This window comes from Hippocampus zosterae, chromosome 9 (genome assembly GCF_025434085.1).
Source record: "Hippocampus zosterae strain Florida chromosome 9, ASM2543408v3, whole genome shotgun sequence".
Taxonomy (NCBI): domain Eukaryota; kingdom Metazoa; phylum Chordata; class Actinopteri; order Syngnathiformes; family Syngnathidae; genus Hippocampus; species Hippocampus zosterae.
Window position 1 is genome coordinate 19505566 of NC_067459.1, and position 17891 is coordinate 19523456.

Genomic DNA, 17891 nt, shown 5'->3' on the forward strand with positions numbered 1-17891 from the left:
TGCCGTTTGGTTATTTAGAGTCCCCCACCCCCTCCCAAAATCAGAGTACCGGAGTCCAGTGTGTCAGTTAGTACAATTAGACAAAAAGTTGAAGAAATGAACATGGGCGGAGTGAGCTCAAGTACTCCATTAAAGTTTTTCATTTTAGTTTAAACTGACTTACCTTAACCAGAATCCTGCATTGTGATATACAATCCTGGCGCATTAGGGCTGTAAATGTAAGCTAGTTGCCAGGATTACTGTTGTTGTTGTTGTTCTTCTTCTTCTTCTTCTCTGCTTTTTCTCAAAATAAAGAAAAATAACTTCTGCCGCGAGTACGGAAGTACAAGAATAGTAGCGATGGCAACTAGCTTACATTTCTACAAGGATTTAGAGCGCTGGTATTTATTCTTCATTTAGTATTTCAAAATTGCATTTAATAAGTGCAGCAAGCGTTTAGAAGGATTGGGAGCAACCATCCATCCGTCCATCCAAGCTGGAGCCTATCACAGCCCACGCAAACTGGAGCTGAGATCCAAACCCGGAGCCATTTGACAGCGTGGCAGATGTGTTAGCCAAATGTCCCACCATACCGTGATTACACAACATGTTGTCGTGGAGTGAAGCAGCCCACTGCGTCACCACCACCAGTTTGTTAGAAAAGTGTCTGGAGCTCCACTTTTTTTTTGGAGGTTTCCAAATGGAGGTCGAGAAACATGTGTTGACTCGAGCCCGAGGACATGGATAGCACAATTAGGTGCTCTTTCACCTCGGCAGTCTCAGGTCATCGGGCCACGGTGGGGTTAAAGGTTGTTCTGTCATTGAGCAGCACAGCTGAGGCGTTGGGTCATCGGCGAAACAGGCATCGGTCAGGTGTTGGAGGTTTTATGGATCGGCGTCTCCACCGAGGGAATCCCGACCCCAAAACAGACTTCTTAACGGCGTTGAAGAAGGGACACCTCTCATGTCACCTCATCGTTGAATTTGAAAGGAGCGGATTGGAAAATCTTGCAAAGGTTTCGTACTTTAGCCAAGGAATTTTAATTTCACCATAGGAGGAAACTCTGACTTTTTTTTTCTTCTCCGACTGTTTCGCTAACTGTCAAGAATGCGACTTCCTTTTGATACCAAACGTTGGCTTTCAAGTCTTCCTTCCAGTTGACTTTTTGTGTGATCGTGAATGAGACGAGAGCACGCATGTGGGCCCAATCTGGAAACCATAAAGCCGCCGTCATCATTGCAACATGAAGTCGGGACTTCTGATTGGCCGAGAGGACCACTTACCCCCATCCTCACATCACCCGCCCAGCCGACACGCACTTCCTGCTTCCCTGCCTTGACCACGTCCCCTGGAAGTATGCTGAGCCAATGAAATGTGCCCACAGGCACCAAGTCGGCGTTTGGTTATAAAAAGGGGGACGGTCGGGGTGGCCTGTCAGATGGTTTGTTGTTGTTCTGTCTGCCAGGTTGCGAAGGGAACGCGAAAATCGAACGAAAGTTTGAATTCAAGAACGGCCACCGATGGAAAATCTGTCATATTAGAAGAAGGATTGTTCTTTTTTTTTTCTATTTTTTATTTTTTATTTACAGCTGTCTGAAAGACTAAAGAGAGAAGACCGAGGCTTTTGGAAGGTAGAAGATGAGAGAAGAGGTGTCTTGCACTAACTCCCCCGAAGGAGGTCTGGGGGCCAGCGAAGAAGAACTGGAAAGGGCTTCCAAGAAGGGTCAACAGTCAGGTCACCGAAAACGATCCCCTCATTCCAAGAAAGACAGCCTGGCTCAGACGGAAGACAGCGCCGCCAGCAGTCCAACCGGCCTCCTGCCATCCGGACCCAAGAGGGTGAAGAAGAGTCCCTCGGCCGTGGTGAGCCTGGCCCCCGCCTCGCTGGGCCCGCGGCCCGACCAGCCCTTTGAGGACCTGCACTCCCAGCGGGTGATCGCCAACGTGCGGGAGCGCCAGCGCACCCAGTCCCTCAACGACGCCTTCGCCTCGCTGCGCAAGATCATTCCGACGCTCCCTTCGGACAAGCTGAGCAAGATCCAGATCCTGAAACTGGCGTCGCGCTACATTGACTTCCTGTATCAGGTGTTGCAGAGCGACGAGATGGACGCTAAGCTCGCCAGCTGCAACTACCTGGCCCACGAGAGGCTGAGCTACGCCTTCTCCGTCTGGAGGATGGAGGGCGCCTGGGCCATGTCCGCCAGCCACTAGGACCCCCTCACCTCCCGTCTTGACCCGCCGCCTCTTTCTCCCTCTATCTCTTTTGTACATTTCTTATTTAAATCTCCTTGTCCGACCCCCATCAGCCTTTCACCTTTTGAACCCCCGTTGCTTCCACTGCTCTCTTCCTGTCTGTCCCACCGTTAAATGACTGCAGGAAGACACTCCATTGCTAACTCCCAGGTATACACACACACACATGTGCATGCACACACACACTCGAACCCTCGGTGACATCAGTGCACAGGCCCGCATGTTTACGTCGACATTATAAAGCACGCACAAGCGCTTTTGTAAGCCAACATTTGCCTTTCAACTCGACAAATAAATAACGAGGCAGGAAGGAAAACATGTTTTCTTTCTGGGTGAAACAATCGCGTATAAACACGCCACGCATTTGTGTATGCTTGTGGGATTAGTTTAATTCTTCACAAGACAAGACTTTGTATTCCAATGGAGCATTTGCATGCCGATTGCATTACGTGTGTATGGGAATGTGTTACATTGGAGCAAAATGCAATCTGCACTTTGACAAATTGTCATGTATAATATGAATCTAAAACACAGAATCTTTTTTTTCAAATTATTGCTGGATGCACGATAATTATTTAGAATGCCGGTTTAATCCTCAGAGATTTTATGAAGTATGACGCAATATTGACAAGGAAGCTAAGAAAGAATAACATAGATCCTGGGTTTACATTTGTTTTTTGTTTTTTATTCTGCCAGTTCGAAAATATTTCGGGGGAGGGTGGGGAGAGTATTTTAACCCAAGACAATCGCATCTGCATCGAGTCTTAAGAACGAAAAAATGCATACTCGCATGGATTACAAGAACAAAACAAAATGAAATCAAATATGTATAAATGGGTCCAAAAAATTTTTTGTAGTCCAACCCAAAAGAAACAAAAATACGCTCGACTATAGTTCCAATTATAGTTGCCCAAGATCATCTTCAAAACACTTTAAAACCAAAACTTGATTCTGAATGTAAAGCACGTGAATGTAAAAGGCGATTGAGCAGGCCTCCTTCCCCCTTCGCTCCCCTCGTGGGGGGATTTAGTATGTTGCATGTTGTATGTTGTATCCAGTGTCGTGCAATCAGGCGGCAGCGCTCGGGGCCCAGACAAGCAGGAACCTTTAGATTGGAAACACTTGTGAGCTATTTGGAAGGTGTGTGGACTCGGGGTTCTGGGTCATGTGTGCATGTGCGCTTGTGTGTATTTGTTGTCAGCTTTCATTAGCGATGCAGAAGTGTGTACCAATGTGTGTGTGTGTGTAATCTGTAAACAGAGATCATTTTATGTTTACCTTCATTAGCAATGTCGAGGAAAGCAATGCCACACACATTCATGTATCAGTGACTGAAGCAAAAAAAATAAAAATAATAATACATCATAAATAAATACGAGAAAAGCGCCCCAGCGCATATGCCAAAAGACGGTTAGCGCACATGACAATGTCCAGACGCAAAGGAGCAAGCATGTGCTGACTGCAGGTGCTCCCCCACGGTTATTACGAAATCTCCAAGGGCCTCAGCGGCGCGATGGAAAGCCGAGGCCGAGCGTCCTTGAACGCAACGCGGTAGTCATTACCGTTCACTTTGCCGGATCTGCTTATGATCACCAGATCGGCCTTCGGGAGAAAACGTCGAAACACGGTGGGCCGCAACGGGCTAAAGCATCTCGTCGTAGGAGCAGATGTGCTACGCAACCTATGCTGGAGTAAAGCAAAAGTGCTGTACTAAAATGCCAGTCAAGATGAATTTTGGATGACTGGCAAGGAGAAAGTCCACCTTGCAGGTCAAGGTTCTATAAAGTTATCTTCAAGCGGTTGTGTTGAAACGGACACCACGTGAGCTGGTAGCGGAAGGATGTGATGGTCTCTCAGCCAATCAGCGAAGAAAGAAAATGCTTGCGATGGAAAATATATGACCCTCATTCTGGGGTCAACGACCTTTTCGAAACCGAGAGCTTAATGCATTAAGAGATTAATTAAGAGATTAATGCAAAAGGCAATCAGTTTCATAACAAATTTGCAACGACAACTACCTTCAATGAGATATGACTATTAATAATTAATTGTATTCATCTCCGTGAAGACACCGATTATATGCTTTTTCACTATAATAATCAACAATAAATTCACAAGGTAGGAAGCCGCTATATAATAACTTGAAGCACTTTTTTTTCCCTTTTTCCTCGAATGATCACTTTTAGGAAATCACAATGTCCCATCTGTGGCGAGCTTTTTTTTAAGGCCCCCGTGGGCTCCTCCTGCGGCCCTTGCGGGTGGCCTGGTGCCCAGGTTGGTGAACCTTTGCGCTCATCTATCATTACTACGACTGTAACAAAAAAAAAGGTCATGAGATGCATTGCAAATACGTTTTTTTGTCATATTGCGACAACTACAAATGTTGGAGTGAAAGTTTCGTCAACAGTGGCAACACTTTTTTTTTACTCCTAACACGTTCAAATGTATAGCTCAATAATTTGCAAATATTTATGAATACTATTCCAAAATAGATTCTTGCTTGCGAGAAAAACGCTAAAGCCATAAAGTCCGTTGCTTTTGTGGAGAAATATTATTTGACAATTTGAGTATGATTTGTATTATCCGAGAAGTTAATTAGCCGTTCACAATGAATTTTTGCATTTAAAAAAAAAAAAAAGCACATTTCACGTCATCTTCAAATATTTACATCGCTAGATTCTTTTGTTGCATTGCGCCACATTTCTAGACGTCTTTGACACCCGTCAGAAAGAAAAGACAAACATGGATTCGTCACGATGAGCAAAATTATAGCCTGCGTTGTCACGCTGAGTGTGACTCGCTGTAATTAAATCAACTCAACAGTTTATGACACACACACACACACACACACACACACATAGACATAAACACATACAGAGCCAGAGGAAATATGAAGTGCAGAGCATTTTGATTGTAGTTATATGCAAAAAGAGGACAGCTGTTTTTATTTCCCTCCGTCACAAACAAACTTATTTTCCAAGTGCCACACAGTACATGTTTTGTGCGCGTGTGTGTGTGCGCACGCGTGTGTGTAATGTACAGTTTGGCCTGTTGAACACTCTTCAGTTCATCATAAATCTCAGACTGCTACTCTGGACTGATCTGAGAACAGCTGCAGCTGATTTTTTCGAAGATTCCTGCACAAGTTGCGGTTTCTGATACTGGTCTTTATATGTAGACACTCACTGGAAATGGGAAATTAGTGTGTTGACTTTTGCACACGCGTGCAATTATCCAGGAGTGTGTGTTCGTGTGCGCCCGTGTTGTGTGCATGCAGCTGCACGGATGGCGATGCTTGGCCGCTTGTTTGATACGAAGGCATGAAAATGCCACGTCACTGGAGAAATTTATATAAAATGTATATACTGTACTGATACACCATACCAGTATTGTCAACAAATAAAATCTTATTATTTATTTAAGCTAGTGACCCATGTCACTTTCTGTCACACAGTATTTACCGTATTCATGCTTGGATTGCTTTTCAAGGTAGCCCGATATATGTCTGTTGACCTCTCTGTATAATTTCTCTCTTTTTTTTTAACACCAAAAGTGCCTAAAATTTAAATATAATGCAAAACAATATTTTTTTCCTATGATTAATTTCTCCTTTTTTTGTGAAGAGTTATAATGCCCATTTGAGTGTAAAAATTGTAGATTGGGAAAATATTTTTTTAAATTTAAAATATTTTAAATCTAAATCTAAATCTGCTAAATCACACCGAAGTCACTGACATTACTACTGAAAAATTACTGAATGGCTTAAATCATAGGTGTCAAACTCCGGAGGGCCGCTGTCCTGCATGTTTTCCAAGTCTCCCTGTTGCAACACACCCGATTCAAATGATCAGATCATCAGCAAGCTCTGCGCAAGCCTGACATTGAACCTGTTCATTTGAATCAGTTGTGTTGCAACAGGGAGACTTGGAAAACATTCAGGGCAGCGGCCCTCCAGGACCTGAGTTTGACACCTATAGCTTAAATAAATAATAAGATTTTATTTGTTGACAATACTGGTATGGTGTATCAGTACAGTATATAAAATTTCAGCTAAATTATATATTTTTAAAAAAGGCAAATCATGTTTAAGTTACTGTCGGCTGTGGGAATAAAATGAAAGCAAAAGTTATAAAAAAAAAAAAAGTTACAAAGAAAAAAATCGACGTGTGTTGAGGAAAATGTGCTTTCGGAAGAAGTGCAGCTTCCTTGACCAAATGCCTGCCTGCTTTTAAGCGTGTGAAAGTGCATTGCACAAGGTACTTCATACTTTGTGTAGTAGCGGTAGTAGATAGTCAGAAAGTAGCATAACAGTATGTGGTCAATTTGGTGGTGTCACCGACTATGTTGACCCGTCTCTCTTTTTCCTCTACAGAAATCCAACAAGTGGAAAATTCCAGCCGACAACAATGAAACCTTCCCTCTTCGCCGCCATCCTAACTTTTTTGGGTGGCGGGAGGGGGTAACTTTGTTCCCCTTCCGTTGGACCCGTGCTTGACATGTGAGACTGAGATGGACTCCTCCAACATGACTCTGAACCAAAGGAGACGTGACGGTCCAGGAACGGACGCTTCCAAACAATGTTTTCATCGACAAACAGCTGGCCTGCACTGACAATGAAACAAGACGGGCGCCCCGTAAGCGCTTCTGACGTGGGCAGGCACAGCCGTTGAATGTTTACAGCTAAAATGCTAATAAGCTAATCACTCTGGCTCTCAAGGGCCCACCCGCTTGTGGGAAGAGGGAGAGCATGAGGAATCAAATCTGATTTGGTTCCGCAGTCATTGGACCACTTTTCGCATCTGATTCTTCCTTTGTAAATAAAATGAACTGCTTCCAATTTCAAACACATGCAGAAGCATGTCTTCTTCCGGAGATTTTGTGCTGCGTTATACTGTAATGCAAGAATATATGATTGGTGTACGCCTGGGATTTCTTGAGGCAAACGTGTTGTTAAAATGTGTGTTGATCAGGAATCGCTGCCATGTTAGGAGGCGCGGAAGTTGCGCTTCCATTTGTATAGTTTTGCAACTGCTTGTGATCATCTTTGTTGTGTCGGCCCCTATGGCCAATACATTTTTTTTTTTGTAGTGACTGCTGCATCTATTGGTGTATATCATCTTTCAGGAAGAATAAAATCTAATCATGTTTACATTTACTTTTTAAAAGTCATTATTGTTTTGAAAATAAAAAGTGGTCATGCCGGTAATCTGTTTCCTTCGTGGAATCGAGGGCCAAAGAATGTGGTGCAAGTATGGATTACGGTAGTCTTAAAATTGGTTTAATGCTAGCTTAATACTATTTTTAAATGGACAGCACAGTGTGGTGGTTTGCAGGTCAGCCTCACGGAGAGATTCTCGGTTCGAATCTCAGTTCAGGGGTGTTTGTATTTCCTGCCCTGTGCAATTTAAAAACTTTCAATTGTTCATATTTGTGAATGTGAGTATGAACGTCCGTTTGTCAAATGTATATGCGCCCTGCGACTGGCGGGTGATCAAAGCACGGTGAACCCCAAAATCAGCTGGGATACGTTTCAGCTCATCTGCGACCCGAACGCAGACAAGTGCAACGGAAAATGAATACTAATTGCGCCTTGTACCTGTAGGGAAAATGAGGAGCAAAAATAAAATACATTATCACAAATACACCTTTTTTTGGTAGTGATTGCTGCAAATATATTTGACCATATGGTTATGTCCATCAAAACGAGGGGCATGTTGTATACACACATTTATATCGTTAATGTATTCATTTTGATTTTATTAAAATATATTTATTTTAAAAAATCTCTAAAAATAACGAACAATAACTAATTACTGTATATGAATCTATATGAAAAAATTATCATGCCAATGATTAGCAATAATTGTGAATGGGTATTAAAAGAGGCGGGAAGCCGATAAAAATGACGAGCCAACACAAGTTTCTATCAATCTTGGCAATTGTTTTCATTTTGGAAATAATGACTTCTATGGCATACCGAGGAAATTACAATGTCCCATCAGCGGTGAGCTATTTTTAGAACAGGAGCTACCCAAATGTTTGACCCAAGCTACCCATGTGGTTCTTGTTGACCCTCGGCTAAACGATATAGTCTTTTGCTTAACCGAGGGGTTGGTCGTGCTGATCGAAATATATTAATAGAATGTGAATATGAACGATCATGTTGATCAATATTTCTTATTTATTTTATTTGTTAAGTAAAAGACAAAAATTTTGCAGAAATAATTTAGCTGAGACCATGTACACAAAAAAGTCAACTTTTTCAAATGACTATAATTGAATCTTTTTTTTTTTTCTTCCAACAGTATAAAGATTAAAAAGCAGACAATCAAAAAAGGCATCGTGTCAATGTGCTCTTTTACACAAGTTGGTCAGGTACTTCATTTCACCGTTTGGTCTCTTTAACTAAGCACATGGGGCAGTTTTTTTTTCCTTTTTCGTTCTGTACAAAATCAGCTTTCGTTTAAGACAACAGGTGAATAAGATATGTCAGATTCAAAGTACAACGTCAACATAGTAACAACGGATTGATCAGCCAGCTCGCCATGATTTGTTTTCACATTGTCAGCACATGAGCGATGGGGGGGGGGGCAGCTTTCGGGCTGCATGAACAACCTTAACAAAGACATAAAGAGCAGACAAAATGTATGAAAAACAAAAGAAAACACGGCGCATTCACATACAAGAGCACCTCAGAGAATATTACACATAAATAACATGAAATTACAGAATCCTTTCTTTGAGATGGGAATTTCTTTTTCGACATTTCGGGGATACTTAAAAACAAACTAACAAAAAGACATTCACAAACTTCTTAAAGCCATGCCAGTCCATGGACGGCACATGTTGTCCTAACTTAAGTAACGACGTTCAGTTGCGAACATGAGTCGGTTGAATCACAAAGGCCTTCTGCGGCGGAGCCAGAGTTAGTCAAGACGTACAAGTATTAAGTACTTTTTTTTACAAAAATACAGCAGGAATGCTCATCCACAGGTAGAAAAAAAAAAGACTTGACACCATCAAGTCCAAGCGGGCCCCCCTCCCTCCGTCCCAGAGGGCATGTGCACTGTGGACTCCTCACAACATGACATCAATCATCTTTGATTGGTCACGCCGCATTGAGGCTTGTCTCGTGTGTAAAGAAATCCTTGCAGATTATGATGCGATGACGGTGGGCTCGGTCAAAAAGCACAACATCCAAGGCCAAGTGAAAAGATTTAAAAAAAAAAATCACTGTCTCCGGAGCAGAAAAAAAATTCTCTCTGAACTGTCAACATACGCTGGTACATAGTGCAAAACGAATGATTTCTTTTGGTTATTCATGTCTGCTCTCCTTCACAGGCACATTTGTGTGCGCGCGTGGGTATGCGTGTGTGCTTCCATTAAGGAACGCGGGAAGGTCGTCTGCTTCCGAAGATTCCCTCTTCATGTGGAATGACTGTTCTCTGGCATTTTTGCTGCGTTTTTCCTGATTCGACAAGAAGCACCGTTATGAGTCATGTGATTCAGCACACGACAAACCAGTTCAGTGAACTCCCTCCTTTTGCTAACTGAACCTAATTGCACTATTTTTCTGGTCTTCCTATAAGACCAAAAGATGCTGTCCAAACAGACGGATGTTAACATCTGAGTACAGCTAGCATTGGCCACCAACTAAGAGCAAACTGATTTTTTTCGGATTTACGTTTGCATTTCGCTAACCTGTCTGTAACAACACGGTTAATGGAGTGCACTTTATCTACACCATAATATGTTCTGTGTTTCCTGATTTGTCTAAAAACGATATTCTGATTAATATTGTATGTGGAATGTGAATTAAGCAGTAAAATTCCTCCATTTTTTATCACTCTCAGCGGGCGGCCATTTTGCCACTTGCTGTCGACTCAAAATGACATCACAGGGTCTAAGTGCCCAGGTAACGGCCGTCGTGGCTCACCTGTTTTCAAACTGAGCCCATTGTGATGTCATTTTCAGTCCGTGTCAATTCCAGAAATGTAATATTAAGCAGAAATTGTGTTTAGACTAATCGGGGCACAAAAAACATTGTAAAAAACATTTTCGAATGGATTTGCCCTTTAAGTCAAGGTCCGACAGGCAAATAATTCGATTTGTGAAGTTGAAACCGGAGAAACTTCTTAAAATGATGCAGAGAAATGTCCATATCACTATTGGCGCTGGTATAAGGCAACAGCTAACAGCTGGTTGTTGCTTAACATCAGCGACGGGAAGTAACCAGAGAGTCGTTTGTGGTATAATCATTGAAAGAACAAGTGCGTCTTTGACTACTCAGTAAAAATTATAATAAAATGGCAAACGGGATCCGACCAGAAAGTTTCCATTTGTGACGAGCAAACCGTGAATAGGCGGGCGTTTCGACAGACTGGCAGATTTTTTACACATTTGCCGTAAACATTTGGCTAACCTGTCGGAGGTGCCAGCTCCCATGGAAAGCGAGGCGATGGCATCGACGGCGTCGCTGTCCGAGTCTCGCCTCAGCCATCGCCGCTGGGCCTGCAGGTAGGACAGCTCCACGGTGGCGGCCGAGTCCTTCACGCTCTGCCAGTAGTCACCTGACAAGAGTGAAACAGAAAAGGGAGGGGTCGGAAGATGGATGTCGTGTTAGCGGCGAAGGCTGTCATCTGCTCGCCGCTGTTTCATGTCACGCCGTCCAAACAGCCCGCCGTCTAAATATCCCCGTTGATAACATCAGAAATATAAACTGAAAGGGCGTGTGACACACACTGAGAGGAAGTTTCAATCAGGCCAATGTGTTGCGAGAATACAACTCCATATATTTCTCTCCAGGCCTAAATCATAGGCTTAACATTCCTGTGGCTTTGCAAATATTTTTAATTAATCTAATTTGGTTGGGATAACATTTGTGCGCAATCAGGAGGGGATGTTGTGAAGGTCGTGTGCCAGAGAAGCGTTTGAAGATAATTGGAGCCAGGGCGGCATTGTTTGTGTGAGTGCGTGTGTGTGTGTGTGGGATGGCTGGAGGGAGGGATGAGCGCCGGGGGTGTCAAGGAGGAGAGGTGACCGGGGAGCGGCGGTGATGAGGAGGAAGAAAAAGAAGGTGGGCACTTCGGAAGATTTACAGAATTACAGAAAATAGAAAAGGAACTATGCCGGGATGCTGCGCGACCCATGTTCGATTTCCCAACGGAAACGTTCCCCAAAGGAAATAATAGAAATGAATCCATTCCAGGCTTAAACTGTTACTATCATTACATGGTCTATTTGGAACACAGGCAATGTTTGATGTAACACTTTGACATTGTAAAAATGGCTTAGACCAAGCTGGGCGGGCTGGCGCTTCAGACTGAGTGTCTTGGAGATTCTCAAGGTGGAGCGACAATTTGGTTGGAGAAGGTTGATATGAACCTTGTGTCTGCTCAGCCCAGTGCAGGGTTGATAGCTGGTCTGATGCAAAATAATTTCATTCATAAATATGTTCACAGCGGGGAGGTCATCGCACTGTGCGGCAAAGCTATTCATGGGGCACACGAATGATCGGGGCAGGGGGACGGTCCCCATCTGCCAACTTAACAGCGCAGGTGTGTTTTCGCCACGCCATGACTGTAGTGCGCAACTAGCGCGCTCCATTTGAAGGGAGCTAAAGGAGCCGCTTTAATTGGCCATGATTGAAGTCGGATGTGACCACTCCCACTGTGGCGCAGCCCTCCCTGCTCTTCTGCAAAATTATTAATATCGGGTCCAACCCTCCTCCACACAGAACAAGGTTATCACAGTCCGCAAAACTAACAAAAAACCATTTAAAAATCCCCCCCCCCCCCAAAAAAAAATGAAATAATATAATATCAATGTGATTGGCTGGCAACCGATTCTGGGTGTCCCCGAGACCGCTGGGATAGGCTCCAGCACCCCCCGCGACCCTAGTGAGGATCAAGCGGTTCGGAAGATGAATGAATGAATATAATATCAAAAATGGACAATTTAGAGTGTTTAGTTATCCAAGCCAAGGTTGAGCAGAGCCAAGATTAAAAACACTTTTATCCAAAACTTCACTTATTAGAGTGTTGTTTTGTTGTTGTTGTGTTACAGTGGGTAAATGTTAAAAAAATAGAACATTTTTGTGATCACACAGTGAAGTACATGACATCCAAACACGCAAGGAAAAATGTCACATAACACATGAACTTAGTCCATAACGGGACTTGAACTGTCATTCTTGAGGTCCAAAGCTTAAGTCTTAACAGATGAGCTCCTGCTACTGTTCAAGTGTTACCCTTTAGGAGCCATATTACCAAGAATTGACTTTTTATTGTATCCAAATGATTGAGTTTCAGGGGTGCCTGTCCACCCATCAGGTGTCAAATTAAAGATGCGAGTGAATCTGACGGAAAATATGTGTCTTTGTTTCTCCCCGTTGATGCTGCCAGATGTGGTGTGTCTTGGTCATTTTTGCTCACCTTGAACCTGGATGACGCTCAGTAGTGACTGCACAGCGTTTTCGCAAGGCTTTTGGTCCAACACTGATTGGGACAAAGGCTCCACCTGACGTCCAGAAAGCAGGCATGTTGGTATGTGAAGCCCCCCCCCCCCCACACACACACACATATACACCCATCCACACATTCTCACCTCCATTCCCAGCAAGGCGCTGACGCAGGCTTCAGAGGCGTCACAGATGGCCTTGAGGTCATGTCCCCCCTCCAGAGCTAGAACCACGCGACCTCCAGCTAGTGACATCAACTGTCGAGTGAGGAACCCAAAACCTGGTAGGACACAAGCACACACATCAAGTTGAATCCACATACAATTTTGCGCTTCCATCTGTGAATGCAAGACCAACGGAGTCTTACACTTGGCTGTGACCACGTAGCCGCCCAGCGACGGCGAGTGGCCTTCGACTGCGTCGAATCCGGCTGAGACCAGCACCACGTCAGGGGAAAACTCGTGGGCGATGGGCATCACCACGGCTCTGCGGAGGATCACAGGCAAATGTAAACATGATGACTTCATGCCTTCGCCGAGATTAGGGGCCTGTTTGAAGTTAACAGATGAACTCCGAAATCTGAGCTCCTCTTAAGAATTTGGACTAAAAACTGTCATGGCGAAGACATAGAGGCTAGCAAGTGCTAAAGCTACATGGTCCCAGCAGCCATGCAGCCCCGATTGACATTTTTCACATTCTTCCGATGAAGCTCTTTCAAGCATTTTAAAAATTAATTTCACTACTTGGTATTTTTATAATTTCAGAAAGAAACATTTTTATTTCTTTGGCATTTATCCATCCATACATCAATTTTCCGATCCGCTTTACCCTCGCCCAGCTGGCTTTGGGCGAGGGTACACCCTGCACTGGTCGCCAATCAATCGCAGGGCATATAGACAAACAATCATTCACACATGCATGTTTTTGGATTGTGGGAGGAAGCCAGTGTACCCGTAGAAAATCGAAGCAACCACAGGGAAAAGATGCAAACTCCACATAAGTGTGAAGCTAACCACTTTCTACCATGAAAGTGACACTTGCAAGGTGCATCGAGCCTCATTTGTCAAAGTAAGCGATGTAGCTAAAACGAACTGCGGTTACATTATTATTTACATTTGTACATTTGCTTTTTAAATGTTTGACACTGCAACATATTTCTATTTCCATCAGTTCCTTTGGGAGAATATGTTTTCAATTCCGAAAAAGAAAATCTGTCCCAGATCTGATCGCTTTGGACCTTTGAGGTTTCAATCAACATGACAAACAAAAGAAACATGAAAGACAATGGTGACAATGGATGCTCCATCGACAGTGTGACTGACAATTCACTGCAAAATGTGTGAATTTGAAAACATTTGACTAATGATCGAAATGTGACACGTGTCATCGGTTTTGATTGGACTGGTGGGAAGAGCAGCGAGGGGTGAGAACATGTGCAAAGGGAGCGCTAGTGAAAACATCGTGCGAGGGAAGGCCTGTGACACAAACAGGTAGAAATCAGATACCCTGTGCACTCCAGGGAGAACACTTTTCCTTGGTTCCTACTTCCTTCCCTCACCGGCTGCCAAAGCGCGCACACGGCCCATGCCGCGTTTGATTCTCCCTTTCCTACGGCGGCACTTCAAAGGCGTTTGTGTGCGTCTGGTTCCTATTAGGAGCTCGTCCCTCTTCTCACGTCACTGACAGCCACCCATCTGGGATCCATTGGGCCTAATTACGCCGCCTTTGGATTCTCAAACAATTGCACCCCCTACTTCTTCTTCCTCTCTCCTCCTCTGTATTCTTCTTTCCTCCACACTTTTGGGAGGTGTCAGCAGCCATTGAAAGATGAACACCAAAAGCTACTGGCCAATAGATTCACCTAAAATATGGCCCGCCGTCGTGATCCTCCAAACATACACCAAACATCATGACACCTCACCTCGGTGCAACTGAGCTTTTGCTTGATTGTACTTGAGTCTCTCCACCACTGGGAACCACAAGCCTGTCACATACAGGCAGCCAAAAACTGACACACATCACCAGCGACCTGAGTCTGGCTCGCTTTTCCCTCCATCCCGAGGAGAGTCCGGAAGACCCTGTCATCCAAACAATGGACTCAAATTAAACTACGAAAACTGGCAGGGCACCGACAGCATAAACAGGAACTTACGATGCGTTAAATTGTGTCCATTTAGCCTGTTATGCCTTTCGTTGCTCTAATCACCTAATGAGAACAAATGCAGTGAGACATTATTGTTCCATTCAGTGTGCTCTACTCTTTGAACTTGGTGAAGAATGTCTGATTTTGCTCACTTCTTGACTTTATTACAGCAATGCCTTGATTGATTGCAGCACAATTTGATGTAGCTAGCTAGATATACAGATATGAATGTCGTAAGGAAAAGAATTTACAATTTTTGCCAACTTCTATGGGAAGTTGGCCATGCATCCACGATGGCTCCTTCTACCATAATTATTCTGCTCAGTTACAACACAGCCATACAAATACCCGTTAAAATTGCTGAGACAGATTGTTGTGTTGACCGAATTCAGAAAAGTTTTACAAGGTTGGGGGGTGGTGGGATTGGGGTTGGAACATATCCCTGCGATGAATTAGGATTTACAACATACATGAATATGATTGCCTTTTTAGCCTCAGATTGTGTGTCTGTGTTTGTGTGCAAAGAATGGCCCAAATGGTTGAAAATGGTGTCATGTGAACTTCCACTGAGGCTATGGTACATCCTTACCAGGAACCTTCGCCCCCTCAGAACCACACAATACTGCAAATACTGCAAAGCAGGGGTGTCAAACTCATTTTTGTTGCGGGCTACATTGTAGTTACGGTTTCCCATGGAGGGCTGTTATGAATTTGGGGAAACCATATAAATGTTTAATCACCTCCACATATGACATATACAGTGCACGACAAATTGATGGATAACTAGTTTTAAAATCAGAAGTCAAGAATAATGACTGTTATAGTGGATTACTGCAAAATGCAAACTGAATTCACTGAATAATGTGTTAATTTGAAAACATTGACTAATGATCGAAATGTGACGCGTGTCATCAGTTACATAGGACAATTTGAAGTTTTGGTTCAGACTTTAGCAAGCATCATGGAACTTGGCATGCTTGATTTGCTTTCATGGGCCATATAAAATGATGTGTTGGGCCAGACTGGCACCCGGGCCTCGACTTTGACACCTATGCTGTAAGGATTGTGGTGAGCTAAGGAAGTTTTACACATTACGGTTCTTATTTCCCGATAGTGGGTTAAAAAAAAAAATACTCCGGAAAGAACTAGTTGTTCCTTAATTACTGTTCTAAACTCTAGTAAACACTGGACTTACTGTTTCAAAGCCGGCATCCCAGGCCTATGGCTTCTTTTTTGTAAATCATTATGGGTAAGCTCATTAGCATTTTCCCTTTGACAAGGGGCCCACCCACTAAGCGAGAGGGATGTTGTTCTGTAACACGATTTCATCATCTGGTGGTGAGCCACGAGTGGAAACATTTCACAGTATTGAGCTGAACCAACAAATTTATGATCGGAAAATAAAAACAAATCAAAGAAAATATTGTGTGAGTGACAGCCAAAAGTCTAAATTCTTTTCTGTGGATTGGTTTATCATGAGAGGAGAGATAATATTAAGCTTGAGTAAATCATAGTGTAGGTACACTGTTAAAAGGCAAATATGTAAGTATTGTGAATATTGTTTGCCCTTGACATTTTTCGGATGACCCATCTAACTGAGAAGTTTATGTTTCTGCCCTGGCTTGTGGATTTAATACACAGTGAAAGTTCAGAACCGCAATTTTTACCGGTACTTGTATAAAAAATTCTATTCTGTGGGCGTACAATTTAAAAGTCATCCATCCGTCCATTTTCTATAGCATTAATCCTCACTGGGACCTACTGTAAATAAAATGAGTATTCAAAATAGAATAATGACATATTCAAATGAAAAAATATATATAATTACCACAATTACTTCAAACACACATACTTTTAAGTAAGTAGTAGTACATACCATCGTAAGTAAAAAAAAAAAAAAAGTATGTTACTTAAAAGCTGTATTCCCGAGACTGATGTCAAGAATTGATGGCAACAAATGTTATTTTTACCTGAATGCAGCCAAGTACTCCGCATCCCCCATGGGAGGTTTCAAACCACCTGTCCATCCAATGTTCACATTGAAGCCCTCGCCTGCCCCCGCACCGACCTGTAATCGCACAGTAAGGGCAAATGTTCAAAATATTAATTGAAATGTGCACTCTGGGTTTTTTTTTCCCAACTCCTGCAACATTACATTAGTTCGAGCCAAGGGAGCTCCTTCGACCCCACGTATTAACGGGAACTAAAAGGGAACTGAGGCCCAGTCTTGGAAAATAAAGGTCGAAGGATTCCTCGTTCTCTTTGTAGTCCTGCTAACAGCCATTTAGCCCCTCTCTCAGGCCTTTGCCATCCGTCAATGTGTCAGTTTGAAGGGAGCGTGTGGAGGCTGATTGACACCCTCTTGGCAACAAGGTGTGGTAGTGTGTGTGCATGTGTATGGCGGAATGCTGATGAGCATTGCAGAGCGCCCGACTCCATTCTTCTCTCCGAGGACGGGATGTTCACAGGGCAAACACAAAACACATGAGGCCTTCCATCCTCTGCCAACTGGTAATGTACTTGCTTGCACGTGCGCGCACAGCCACGCGTGCGCGTGCGCCACACACACACATTCGCGGACACACACCAAACAGTCACACAATTCCTGCTATTGCTCCAAGTATCTTGTGCTCTCTTCTGTTCTGGGTCCTCCTTTCATGTTGAAAGCGTTGCTGGAATCGATTAGGACTTTGCTGGTTACTGTGTGGTACACAGCCCTCTGCGTTATGGCTATGACATCACAACCTTGCCCCATGGTGAGTTATATACCTACACGAGGGGACAGTTAGACTCCAGCGGTTTACCGCACAGCTAAACAGAGGTTGAGGGGCCACTTAAGGCGAAACCACATCCAAGTCAACAGAGTGTTTTATGTACAGTCCTCATCGGGGGAATTTATGGGAAAACATTGACCATTTACCCTCATTATTGGAGGGAGAGGGGCAGAAAAAGATGAAGGAACGTGTGGGATTGAATGAGTTGTGAATTCGATCGTGGGCACAATGGAACTGTGAACAATCGCCGCACTTGGTTTTTGGGGAAGGCCGCAGGCAAAT

General features: G+C 43.6%; 2 protein-coding genes across 4 annotated transcripts in view; one reads left to right on the forward strand and one right to left on the reverse strand.

Moving 5' to 3' along the window:
- Positions 1-1387: 1387 nt before the first annotated feature.
- Positions 1388-7382, forward strand: LOC127607558 (twist-related protein 2-like). Its single transcript, XM_052075989.1, has 2 exons — positions 1388-2383; positions 6606-7382. The coding sequence occupies exon 1, from the start codon at positions 1619-1621 to the stop codon at positions 2189-2191; it is 573 nt and encodes a 190-aa protein (XP_051931949.1). The 5' UTR covers positions 1388-1618; the 3' UTR covers positions 2192-2383; positions 6606-7382.
- A 1104-nt stretch (positions 7383-8486) lies between these two features.
- LOC127607547 (histone deacetylase 7-like) overlaps positions 8487-17891 on the reverse strand; it is a 38578-nt gene continuing 29173 nt past the window's right edge. For all 3 annotated transcript variants that reach the window (XM_052075968.1, XM_052075969.1, XM_052075970.1), the window contains exons 20-25: positions 16806-16903; positions 13060-13178; positions 12839-12972; positions 12667-12751; positions 10656-10803; positions 8487-9701 (exon numbers count right to left, since the gene is read on the reverse strand). In XM_052075968.1, coding sequence (XP_051931928.1) covers positions 9659-9701; positions 10656-10803; positions 12667-12751; positions 12839-12972; positions 13060-13178; positions 16806-16903 — 627 coding nt within the window. In that variant the 3' untranslated portion in view covers positions 8487-9658. The remainder of the gene's footprint in view (positions 9702-10655; positions 10804-12666; positions 12752-12838; positions 12973-13059; positions 13179-16805; positions 16904-17891) is intronic.